Source organism: Neoarius graeffei, chromosome 20 (assembly GCF_027579695.1).
Source record: "Neoarius graeffei isolate fNeoGra1 chromosome 20, fNeoGra1.pri, whole genome shotgun sequence".
Classification (NCBI taxonomy): Eukaryota; Metazoa; Chordata; class Actinopteri; order Siluriformes; family Ariidae; genus Neoarius; species Neoarius graeffei.
The window spans coordinates 2,177,630-2,190,957 of NC_083588.1; the positions used below are offsets into that span (position 1 = coordinate 2,177,630).

The following is a 13,328-nucleotide window of genomic DNA, read 5'->3' on the forward strand; positions in this document are numbered from 1 at the left end:
AGCACTTTTTAAAGACTATACTTTTAAGGATTGTATATGTTAGGATGTGTGTATTGCTGTTGTCTTGTCTGTCACAATGTATTTTACATAGTAATGTATTTTGTACTGGGATCGCTGAATTCCTGCCTGCACAACGAATTTACCAGTACTACGGTATGGTACAAATAAAGAAACGAACCTTAAAAGCGTCTCAGCCGAGTGAGATGTGACGTAAAATAAGGACTCGGTCTTTGTGAAAGTGATAGAAAATGAATTTCCAGGCACTGAGTCAAGTTAAAAGAAACACAGCACAAGAGCAGACTGAGGTCAAAGTCCAAAAGGTTCCAACAGAACAGTTTATCATCCTTTTGTTGTGTTGAGCTCATGATAAAAGGTTTGAAGGCAAGTCATGTGATTTGTGGGAATTCCGTCAAATGTGAAAGTGAGCGAAAGCAGAGACAAAGAACTGAATTAAATTCTTATCACAATCTGGCTTAAGCATTTTTTTGTGTTGCTGAAATGAAATTCCCAGTACGTCTGCACAGAATTTCTTGGAAACCAAGACATGAACTACGTTTAAACACTTAAAAATGCAAACACTTGAACGTTTATCAGTGACGCTTTGCTCAAGTTGTCATTCTGGGTTGCACCAACAAAAGAAAAGCTTTAACCTGGATGAAATAAAAGTGTATCACTGACATTAAATTTAGTTTTACAGTAAAGTTTAACTTTGGATGGAATTCCCTGGTGGACTGTGGGATATGAAAGTGAAAAAAAAAGTATTGAAAAAATTGTTCTCAGGAGTAAATCCATCACGACAGGCAATCAAAACGAACCCAGGGGTGAGATCTTCATCACTGATGTGTTCTTTGTCCTTGAGAATAAACACATTGAATGTTTATTAAAGTCTGGTTACTGTGCCGTGTTTGGTGGAGGTCTGAATGCACATCCGTCCGCAAAGGAGAACATAAAACACTGACACGAAGGAGAACATAAAACACTGACACATCTGTGCTGCCCAGAAATGAAACTCACAGCAGCTCTGTTCTCTGCAGCACTTTCAGGTCAGGGGTTAGAATTCAACAGTCTGCTGAAATGACACACAGACTAATGAAATGACTGCACTGGTCAGTAAAAAAGAAAGAAAAAGAGAAGAGAAAAAGAAAAGAAAGAAAAGAAAGAAGGAGACTTCACTTTTAAGAAACAACGCCATCTGCTGGTGTGTTTGATGGCGAACACCAGCTGAACTTTCACTTTCACTTTCTTATAAATTGTGAGATTATCAGAGACAGGACACACACACACACACACACACACACCTTCAATGTGACCGATTAACCTTGTTTAATTACCTGTTCAGGTTCATACATTTGAAAAAGTGATAATAATAATAATAATAATAATAATAATAATAATAATAATAATAATAATAATAATAATAATAATAATTCAAGAGTTAGTTAAATGAAAGCCTTATTTATTATTATTTTTTATTTTTTTGCATTGCTTATTGCAAATAGTTGTCCCATGTGTGGGGACAGGAAAAGGTGCAACTGAGAAAATGTTTTATGAATGGGATGATAAATGGAACATTTTTTTCGCACTTTTTTAGGTTTTTATTTGACCCACCTTGGCGGTGGTAATAATAATAATAATAATAATAATAATAATAAGAAGAAGAAGAAGTCAAACAGCCCAAACTTATGTGCTTTGAGGACAAGGCAATGACATTAAGCTTACACTAATATTCTGTTACATATTCTGTGCATGTTTGTCTCGTAAATGTGCACATGCCCTGTCTTAGTGTCATTAGACAAGCAAAAATCCTCGAAAATGATTTGATCCTATCCTGACTTTAATATCTTTGGCTTAAATGCAGAATAAATCCAACAACAAGCTGTTTCAATCTCACGAGATAAATCGATCCAGAAACATATTCAATATACAATGCAATAAATGACAAAAATTCCAATTTCCCCAAAAGGACCCAGTTGCTTAGAAGTGAACCACATGCTCGGAGAAACTGCAGTTACTCATGCAGTGCTTGCTGTGATATAATCTGATGTGCCACATGTGAAAGAGGAAAAAAAAAAGATCCATCCCACTGTGTGGTAAACATGAGTGTTTCTGAGAAACTCGACAGAAATGAAAGTAGCCATATGCAGTCAGGCAACTGAGTGGAGATATATACAATGTGTGTGTGTGTGTGTGTGTGTGTGTGTGTGTGTGTGTGTGTGTGTGTGTGTGTGTGTGTGTGTAAAAGACATTTCAGTTTCACAATGAAATCACTGTTTGAAGCAGCTGGCAAAAAGAACTAATTCCAAGCAGATGCATGCCCAAACGCACACCTCAGGGCTCATCTCTCTGTCTCACCATGGTGAGACACACACACACACACACACACACACTCACCATGGTGAGACAGAGAGATGAGCCCTGAGGTGTGCGTTTGGGCATGCATCTGCAATTATGGACATGGTGAGACAGAGAGATGAGCCCTGAGGTGTGCGTTTGGGCATATGCATCTGCTTGGAATTGGTTCTTTCCTGTGCCTCGGCTGGGTGGACGTTTCAGTGCATGCCCATCCATAGAGGAGAACATCAACACTCACCCTCTCTCTCTCCCCTGTACAGAAATTAAACTAATAGCAGCTTGATTCTCATTCCAGCACTTTCTGGCATGATCATGCAACAGCCTGGAAACATGGCACACAGTGCGAAGTGCACAGAACTTTCCTGCACAAATATCTGCTCTAAGAAACATGATGCACAAACAGAGAAATGAAAGAATGGGCTGGTGAAGCATGCTAAAGATTCATCCAAACAACTTGTGTAGTGCAAACTTACAGTCTTGCAAATGAACTCTAATGCTGTAGTGAATATTTAACATGCAGATCAAAGAGTCTCTTATTATTATTATTCGTTTTGTTGAACAGCAAGTATAGACTGTTAGCATGATGAACTACTATGGCATCACTGGATCTAAGGTACATAAACTCTAATTGGCATTCATCCATAAAGACACACATACACTATATACTCAGAAGTATGTGCACCCCTGACCATGACATCCATTCCATGTTGAACATGTCATTCCAGATTTATTCCCTTTTTTTCTGTTCTGGGAAAAAAAAATAGTTTGAAGAAGAACTGCATGTAGGTGTGATGGTCAGGGGTACACATGGTTGTATTATGTAGAAGCATTTAGGTATACCTGCATACAGATCTATAGATAGATAGATAGATAGATAGATAGATAGATAGATAGATAGATAGATAGATAGATAGATAGATAGATAGATAGATAGATAGCACGGTACATATTTTTCGAATGTGCTTTATGTGTTTTAACAGTTCGATTAAATTCTGAAAGGCTCAAGTAGGGATATGTTTATCTCAATCAATCAATCAATCAATCAATCAATCAATCAATCAATCAATCAATCAATCAATCAATCAATCAATCAATCAATCAATCAATCAATCTTCCTCTCGGGTCCTGAATGGTGACCTCCTGTTTGATATAAATATACAGATACATATATATACATTTTATTTTTTCATTCGGTCGCCATGGTAACCAGGGCTCTCGTGCTGTTGACACAGTGTGTGGTTTGCAGTACTGAAGCAGCCTGACGATTTCAGAGAACTTAATGCTAAAGCGAAAGCAAACTTTCCGGGAAATGCAGTGTGTGTGTGTGTGTGTGTGAGAGAGAGAGAGAGAGAGAGAGAGAGAGAGAGGGTGGAGCTTATGCTGCTATATTAAAGCAGCGGTCCAGCGCTCGGATTCACGCGGAGATCAAAAGGAGCGCAAACCGGAGCTCAGGCTTCAGTCCAATGGGATTAAGTGCGCGCGCGGTGTGGAGTTTATAACCATCCCGAAGAGACGCCATGTTTCCCCGCGGTCCTGCTCGGGACTCCCGGTTGTGCTGAACGGTAAGAGCTCTCTCTCTCTCTCACCCAAACCCTGCTGTTCAAATTCGCCTGGACAGAGTTGATTAAAGCCAGACGGTGTGTGTGCGCTATTCGTGTGCGCACTATTCCCTATGTGTGTGCGCGCTATTCCCTATGTGTGTGTGTGTGTGTGTGTGCGCTATTCCCTATGTGTGTGTGTGTGCGCGCTATTCCCTGTGTGTGTGTGTGTGTGCGCGCTATTCCCTATGTGTGTGTGTGTGCGCGCTATTCCCTATGTGTGTGTGTGTGCGCGCTATTCCCTGTGTGTGTGTGTGTGTGTGTGTGCGCGCTATTCCCTATGTGTGTGTGTGTGCGCGCTATTCCCTATGTGTGTGTGTGTGCGCGCTATTCCCTGTGTGTGTGTGTGTGTGTGTGTGTGTGTGTGTGTGTGTGTGCGCGCGCGCGCGCTTGTGTGCCAAGATTTAGCCCAAATTCGGAATCTGACCCGAATCTGTTCCTGCATTCCGAGGTGAACTCCTGTCCGAATTAATAGCTCACTTCGTAGTTACAGAAGTCGAGTTTCAGTGCAGTTTTCAACATCAGCCCGACGTTCTCTTGCAAGCAAATTCCTGGAAAAACCTTGGAGGAGCGCCTCCTGGAATTTCATGAAACCTAAACCTCAGAAACATCAATACTTCGGAAAAAAAAAAAAAAAGAGTGTGTATTGGTGCCTAGGTTTCTTCACAAAACACTTCAGTCCTGTCCGTTCCCACAGGGTTCAACTCTAAACACTGGAGATGAAATTTCAGACGCGGTGAGATGTTCCTCCACCAACTTTATCTCCTGGTGTGCTTTCAGTCAGTTGTGCACCGAGTGCTTCATTACCCTTACAGTTGTTGTTTTTTTTTTCCCTGTTTAATTAAACTTGGGTTGAAATTAGAAATTCCCTTTCCGCTGTTTGAGACTTGTCTGTCAGAGTTACTGCACCAATCTGGAGGGCTTTGAATATTTTAGTGTTTCTCAGACAGTGGAACTCTTGTTATTGTCCTCTAGCTCACATCCAAACGCCAGAGGGCTGCCAGAGATCTAATTCCTGATGATCTTTATTCAAAAGATTCAAACCGGCATTTAATTCAAATCAGCTACACCTCACAATCAAATCTGTTCCATCTGCAGTATAATGGGAACTCGAGCGCTGCTCGTCCTCGAGACCTGAAACTTAAGGAAACGGAAACTGATCTCAGATCTGTGGAATTAACTGCAGCTTGATACTTGAATATGAAACGCAGCTTTCCTACTCTGTTCTTAAAAGGTCTAATACAAAATTTTGTTGTGCAAGTTATAACATTTTCTCTTTCCTCCCTCCCACCAGACCTCATGATCTTCGCCTAGATGACCTTTGTGAAGCTACGCTATGGAAGACCGCGCCAAGAGCTGGTCTTCCCTGTAGAATGGTAGCACACGGCGCCGTGGAAGACACGTCAGGCACTTCAGCGGATCGCCGAGCCCCAGTCTCGCACCCCGAAAACCGCACACATTTCCGCTTGTTCAGGAGCGAGGGCGACTTCAAGACCATTGTCGAGACCACGTCCATGCTGGAGGAGAGTGGCTTTTACTGGGGGCCCATGACGGTCGAGGAGGCCCACCACAAACTCAAGAAGGAACCGGTGGGAACTTTCCTGATCCGGGACAGTCAACAGAAGGACGTTTTCTTTACGCTGAGCTACAGGGCGCCTTCGGGTCCCGTCAGCGTTCGGATACAATTCCAGAACTCACGCTTCAGTCTGGGGAGCAAGGAGTCGTTCGAAACGCTCTTCCAGCTGCTGGAACACTACTCCAGCTCGGCGAAGAGGAGCCTGTTGCGGCCGTACAGGAAGCAGCGCACACGCTCACTGCAGGAACTCTGCCGCAAACGGATTATGGAAACGTCCGGAGCGCAGGCTATCGATCAACTTCCAGTCAATCCTGTCGTCAAAGACTTCCTCCGCTCTTTTCCATATCGACTCTGAAGGCTCGGACGCATTAATGCACCGCTACGGAAATATGCTTGCCATACTTGACGGATCCAAACGGGCACTTTGTAGCACACTTTGGAAAGACTTGAACACTTGAAAGTTTACGTCATCCTTGAATGTTTACACTATAATGCAGGGAGTTTCAGTGCTTCCTGTGATTCTGTTTTTGCTATGCAAAAATCTATATTTCTTTACCAGTATTTTTATACTAATAATAAATGTATTTTTAAACCATTGAAAAACACATCTGGCTTTTTTTTTTTTAAATCAAAAATCACTTGTGTACATTGGGAGGGGGAAAAGACAAACATGTCGGAATATTAGATTTTGCCTCACGACCAAAGCCTGAAGAACACATTTCAGATTTTCGTGGTGTAAACAGAGTATTTCAAATCGTACTTTCACTTTGTGAAAACAAGGGTAGTCTGGAAGCTCTTTTCGGAGTGCTGCCAGGAATATCAGGAAACTTGAACCTTCCTGAAAGAAACACAGGAACCTTGAAGGTTTTTTTTTTATTTTTATTGACAAACACTAAAAGAAATAAGAGGAAATCTACAGTGCTGAAGTTCATTAATTAAAAGAAATTTCAGTTGTTTCAACAGGGTGAGGTCTTCTCACACTGCTCCGTCACTCACAGCACATTTAAATTAAAAAGAAAAAACTAATCCAACCGGAATAGTTAAACTGCACTTAGGAACATTGCGTTTCCAGTGTACTGTCTGTATTCAAAGCCCTTCCTAAGAATTTCGTCATTCAACCGAAAGTCAACCTCATGCTTCCTAAGAATGGGGAAATGTTCTCACCATGCCCACTATGTCACTGGTACCTTTTTTTTTTTTGGACAACTTTTTCATCTGATGACATCTCTTGATGTACCTGCATTCCTGAAATGACACACGTGCTAGACTGACTCATTTGAGTAGAAGCAGGGTTGAGGGGCGGAGCTACAGTGACCGTAATCTCTTCTTAGTTCATGTACACATTTACAAGAAACAGGGGGTGGGCGGAGCTAGTTAAGGAACACACACACACACACACACACACACACACAAAAAAAAAAAAAACAATAAATTGCTTTGCTCAGAAAATGAGTAAGATCAAGATAAGGCTTTGTGTCTTGGGTGTTGCCGTACCGTAAACTGTAGATTAGCGATGGTAATAGTGTTTGACGCAGAAGGAAGTGATTTCTTTCACTGAGATCTGTCTGGGTTTATATATGTGCGGCTTCAACGTGTTTCCTGGTTTGGAAGGGAAAAAGGAAAGACAAGCTGGCATTAGAGATTAAATGAGTTAAAGTTAGATTAAAGGAGTATTTTTTTTAACTTAAAAAATTATTTTAGATTTCTCTAAATTGGGGACTTTTTTGTAGTTACAGAATGATTTTTTAAATAATTTTTTTTCATAGTTGATTTTTTTTGACTGTCAATTTTATTTGAAGCTGTAAAAAAATATCGAAGCTTTTTAAAGGGGTAAAATATATTGTCTTTTTTTATAGCTCATATTTTTAGAATATTTTTTGATAGTTGTTGCAAGTTTTAAGTGTTAAATTTGTCCAATTTTATTTATTTATTTTTTTAAGTGGTGGATTTTTTTTTCAAGCTGTCCAATTTGTTTACAGCTATAGAATATACTTTAAAGATGGAGAATTTCAGTCCTGATCTTGTTTCATCGTCACAAATTCTGACATTGACAACCATTCAAGAAGTCTTATGTGCTGGATCCAGGATGTTTTACTGACTTTGTCCCCCCAGTAACATCACTCTGAGACAGGCTCAGTTCCAGATTCTGCACATAATGACAGTGTATGAATTTCTTGTGACTCATGAATGAGTTCTTGAAAGCTTCCTGATACTTTTTGTTTTTTTTTTGAATCACCACACTCTCTTGGAAGTGTCTGTGCTTACTGAGAAGCACCCCGGGGTGAAACTGAGTGCGGTGGCCCATGACGGAAATCAACTCAAGAACAAAGCAGCTGTGTGTTATCTTTTTGAATCTTTCAGGGTTGAGATGGGTATCTTCCGAAGAACTCGAATGAATGTGCGAGTTCTGGTGAAAGATTTTAGGCGAAGACAGACTTGAGATGAAAGGGCATGTGATTGGTTTGAATTTAACACTGGCTGGATTTTATTTCTGAGTAGAATCAGATAAAGAAATGGAACGGAGTCCGTGTCGAATTGCAGACGCTCAGGCTTTTTGCAGTCAAGTGAAGCAAGTTTCAGTCAACTGAATGCTTCACATTCAGACATGACACAACATCAAAACTTGTGTTGGACAGAAATGCTTTTAAATACATAGATTTTCCATGTCATATACTAGATGAAGGTAGGAAAAAAAAGATTTCTAGGTAATTAATTTCATTTACACCCCGGTTAAGTTTATTTCCACAAATAATCCGATTTGGGTTCAGAGAATGAAGGTCTTCTGAAAAACAAGCACCCGGACTGGACCTGAAAGCAAATATTAATTAAAAAGATCTACATTTTTATTCACTTTGTTGAGCAGAAACATAAACTCAAGTTCCAAGATACACTTTGTAGTGTGTGTGTGTGTGTGTGTGTGTGTTCAAGGCATCACTTGACCTGCTCAGGGTGAAGAACACACGTGAAACAAAATCAATTCCAGGAAAGAAGACTGCTGTCTTTCCCTGAAGAACCTCTTACACAATATATTTACTCTCACACACACACACACACACACACACACACACACACACACACACTTGTGGTGTTGTATGTGAGTGTGTGCTCTGTTCATAACATCACATGATTAAAAAACTAAATTCAAGCCACATTACATGAAAAAGTTAAAATACACGCGCTATCAATCAACCCTGTTATCACTCGTCACACACACCACAGCGCCATGTGAATCCTGGACTCCAATTGGTGAGATAAGGAGGAGTTGATTAACTCTCTAGAACAGTAGCTCTGACAGTAGTGCAGCTGCACATGACAGGATTTATTCGTGTTATTTTTATCGTTTTTAAGGTAACTGCTCATTCATGGGGATTCGTATGGCGGATTAAAAAAAAACAGATTTTTTTAAAAATCATGTGGTGAAGTAATTTTACCAAGCAGGAGACATTCAAATAACATTTCTGGAAGGAGTCTCCAGTGTAGGGCGGCACGGTGGTGTAGTGGTTAGCGCTGTCGCCTCACAGCAAAAAGGTCCTGGGTTCGAACCCCGGGTCCGGCGAGGGCCTTTCTGTGTGGAGTTTGCATGTTCTCCCCGTGTCCGCGTGGGTTTCCTCCGGGTGCTCCGGTTTCCCCCACAGTCCAAAGACATGCAGGTTAGGTTAACTGGTGACTCTAAATTGACCGTAGGTGTGAATGTGAGTGTGAATGGTTGTCTGTGTCTATGTGTCAGCCCTGTGATGACCTGGCGACTTGTCCAGGGTGTACCCCGCCTTTCGCCCGTAGTCAGCTGGGATAGGCTCCAGCTTGCCTGCGACCCTGTAGAAGGATAAAGCGGCTAGAGATAATGAGATGAGATGAGTCTCCAGTGTCAGTGCTTTGTCACAGCCAGAGGTGGAGCTGTAACTTTAAGATTTCCGACAGAGGAGTTGATGCTTTTTTTGGTGTGATTTCACAGTAACAAACGATGAAAAGCTGTTGGTTTTTTTTAAACATTTTTGAGAGAAGAAGAGAGGCAGGTAAAGGACTGTCTGTTTATACTCCAGCTGCAATAAAAGAAACGAGAACTCACAATCATGAACATGAAACGCAACTTGAAACAGATAAAGCATACGTTATTCTATACACGTTCACTGGATATGAGCAATTGCGCACTCTGATTGGTTACTCTACTGCTAGACTATCAGCTCATATACCGTGAGAAGAGAAAAACAAAATGGCGGAGCGTGTTGCTGAACCAACCGAGGACAAAATAAAAACTTTACTCGAAAACAAAACCCCAAAAATTTTTATCAGGTATTTAAAAGAAGCAGAAATAGTCGTGTCCCCCCCCCCCAAAAAAAAAATCTCCTGTTCCACACTCAGTCAGTGGCGGTAAAGTAGCTTTAAGTTGGTTTGCCAACAACCAAAAAAACCCTAAAGAAGAAGAAAACTTCAAAAAATACACAAGAAAAGCAACAAAATATGGACGAAAAGTATTTGATGGTATGAACGTTTTGTTTTTATTTTTCAAGAATTATTATAGGATTTTTCACAAATTGCTCCTGTCATTTCGCCGGTTTGTTTACATTCTCAGCGGAAATTATTTTGTCAGACGTTTTGTAAACGTCTCAAAATCCAGTGAATGTGGATCGAATAAAAGAGTTATTCCACTCAATCTCGGTGCTACGCGCCTCATCGCCTATTAGTTCATGTACAACTCGATTTTGGAGAATAACTATCAAATATCCTGTTCTTTAATAAACAATTATCATTGTTGGAAAAACTGTGTTAACACATCGTCTTGGTAACGGTGTAAAAACACTTTAGCACCACACCAAATGCCAAAGTTTACGCCATTTATGACCCTGCTATGAAGCTCCATTCTTAAAAAATGCAGAGCTTGTTAAGCTCTTTAACTAAAGTGGCACCACAATGCAAGTGTATTTCCTTCATGATACACCATGTCACACTGTACATACGGAAAACGTTTCTGGTATACACACCCCTACATGTTCAGTGTGTTCTATAGGAACTTTTAAACAGCCAGTTCACACTTGGTTGAAATTTAAACTAACTATATTTTCCACACACACACACACCAGATGCAGAACTGCACCAGTTGACTCACACTTCGACACTGTAACCTCTTTTCTCCATCTGTGCTAACCACAACTGAAGACACCCCCCCTCCGGGATTAGTACTTTTCACCTTACTACATCTTCGACCATAAGAGTGAATTCCAGGAAGGCAACACACGCCACCACCTTCCTGTTTCATTTGCTCGCAACCGATGACGTTTCATTCTTCTTATTAACCTGCACAAAAGCGGTACAGTAAGCTTTCACAAGACAGGTTCTCAGATGCTGCATGCTCATGACTGGATGCAGTTACATCATATTCGCAAAGATAAGGACGACAAAAATGACAACGATGCGAGTGATGTGTCACAGCTTCGGGTTTCTCAGCACCTGGTTTTCATCCTTTTCACACGAAGTGTGAAGCACTTTACCGAACATGATGCACTGATACCATGTTTAAACCTTTGATTTGAGCATGAGGCCTGAGACAGGAAGTAGCAAGAGCTCCTTTTTTTGACAAGGAGTACACGAGTGCAATGATGACAATTAGCGGTTAAACTGAAGATCAACTTCTGCTACAGGAAAGTAAGAGTTCAGCCAAATGTTAAATGTGCAAAATTTACCCCCAAATCCTTTCAGGATGTCTAATGTTGAATAATTTTTTTTAATCTCCGTTTTATTTTTTCAGTGATGTTGACACTTGTAATGTGGTTTAGGAGACAGTTGGACTTCCTGCTACCTATAAACATGAACTAAACCTCACCGTGTAGCTGAACGCTTGAACACGACAAAGGCAGCCATCTTGAAGAACTGGGATTCTTTTTTTTTTCCCCTTCTGACAATTTGAGATCACTATGTCTCATAGGCCACACCCCCAGAGCTTGGACTATATTTACATTAAAGTGGAATATTGGGTCAAGCTTTGTGACATTTTGGGACTTGAACTCAATCTTCTAAAAAGGTCTCATATACTGTAAATACCATGTGAAGTGCACCACATGACCCCAACTCAACTGCTCATTCTGTTGCGAGCATTTTATTGGTTATAAGGTTCAGTGCCCTCAAGTGGATCAAATCCAAGTAAGAATCCAAGTTGGAGGCGACTGCTGAGATGAGAGATGAGATGAGATGCATGCTTTCAACCACAGTGCCTGACTTTGATAAACTGCTGTGCGCCGCACAATCCCAGGACTTTCAATCGGCACGACTCAAAAGCCGCTGCTCAACACGCATCAATAAAAAGCATCATCTTTCCCATTTGGAAGGCATTTCTAAAAGACCGAGGTATTCATCAATCCATGATCAGACAAACTGGAGGAAATTTGGACTGGTGAAGACGTGACAAACTGCTCAAGTCTTCATTTATGCCCACTATTAGAAAAACACCAAACCAGAATTGTGTTAATGGAAGGACACTGCAAAGGAAACCACTGCTGTTGAAAAAAAACAAAAACACAAAAAAACCTATCATCATTGCGACACATCTCAAATTTTCTCAGAGCCACTCAGATGTTCCACGATGTTTCTGGGAAAATGTTCTGGAAGCAGAGAAGACAGAAGTAGTATTTGGAGGAAAAAGGGCACTGCATACCAACACCAAAACCTCATCTCAGCTGTGAAGCACAGTGCGGGGAGCATCATGGCTCGGAGCTGCTTTGTTGCCTCAGGGCCTGGTCCAAAATTCCTCCTCATCACCACTGTGCCAGTCCTATAAACAGCTGCAGGAAATGTTTGTTGGTGGTTGTTGCTGCTATCTACAAGTTACTTCATTCAAGGGTTCACAAACTCTTTCCAGCCTGTTCGGTCAATGATTACACATTGTGCTTGAAAAGACTTGAATAGTTTGACTGTTTGTGTGTCATTTGTTTAGTCAGATTGTATTGTGACGGAACAGCAGTCGCTTTTTATCATTACAAACAATGCACAAACAAACTCTGGTAACTCACTTTTTCCTCACAACTGGACAACAATTAAAATCTTGCCCTGAAAGAGCAGGAAAATGATGCGCTGTGGAAGAAAATTCAAATAAAAGAACTTTGGTTTTCCATTGTTTACTATAAAGAGGTGTCACAAAAGCGCACCTTTTTTCACTCCAATTGTTCTAGAACTGAACAAGTGTCCAGATTCTTAACAAACAAACAAACAAACACACACACACCCCTGGACACACCCTGAAAGAGATGCCAGTTTGAATAAACGGTTTCAGTAAACAGTTTCAAAAGTTCCCTCATACTGACCTTCACCAAGCGACTCTTCAGGCGATTATCTTGAGCTATGATTTTGCGCAGACCAGGGATCTCGCACTATCACCATGCTCACTTGCATGAGCCAAGACAAAAGATAACATGAAACACAGCTGAGTTTATCCGAAAGTCAAGATGAGAAAGACTGACTAAAGACGGCGATCCGAGTTACAACATCTCGAGCAAAACTCGTGATTCTGTTCCAACACTGGAAATCTGCCTCAGAGACTGAAATCGCTTGAAAGGTCATTTGATGGAAGGGCAGCATTAAATCTCATCTCATCTCATCTCATCTCATCTCATCTCATCATCTCTAGCCGCTTTATCCTGTTCTACAGGGTCGCAGGCGAGCTTGAGCCTATCCCAGCTGACTACGGGCGAAAGGCGGGGTACACCCTGGACAAGTCGCCAGGTCATCACAGGGCTGACACATAGACACGGACAACCATTCACACTCACGGCGGCATTAAATTCTTTTACAATATCAATTTTCAAAGTAGACGC

General features: G+C 41.1%; 1 protein-coding gene across 1 annotated transcript; it reads left to right on the forward strand.

Moving 5' to 3' along the window:
• Positions 1–3,780: 3,780 nt before the first annotated feature.
• On the forward strand, positions 3,781–6,129 carry socs1a (suppressor of cytokine signaling 1a). Its single transcript, XM_060902472.1, has 2 exons — positions 3,781–3,914; positions 5,245–6,129. Exon 2 carries the CDS (start codon positions 5,324–5,326, stop codon positions 5,879–5,881), a length of 558 nt encoding a protein of 185 aa, XP_060758455.1. The 5' UTR covers positions 3,781–3,914; positions 5,245–5,323; the 3' UTR covers positions 5,882–6,129.
• The last annotated feature ends 7,199 nt before the right edge of the window (positions 6,130–13,328 follow it).

Bases quoted from the DNA above. Each gene is read 5' to 3' on its own strand.
- socs1a (XM_060902472.1), top strand. From the start codon at position 5,324: ATGGTAGCACACGGCGCCGTGGAAGACACGTCAGGCACTTCAGCGGAT.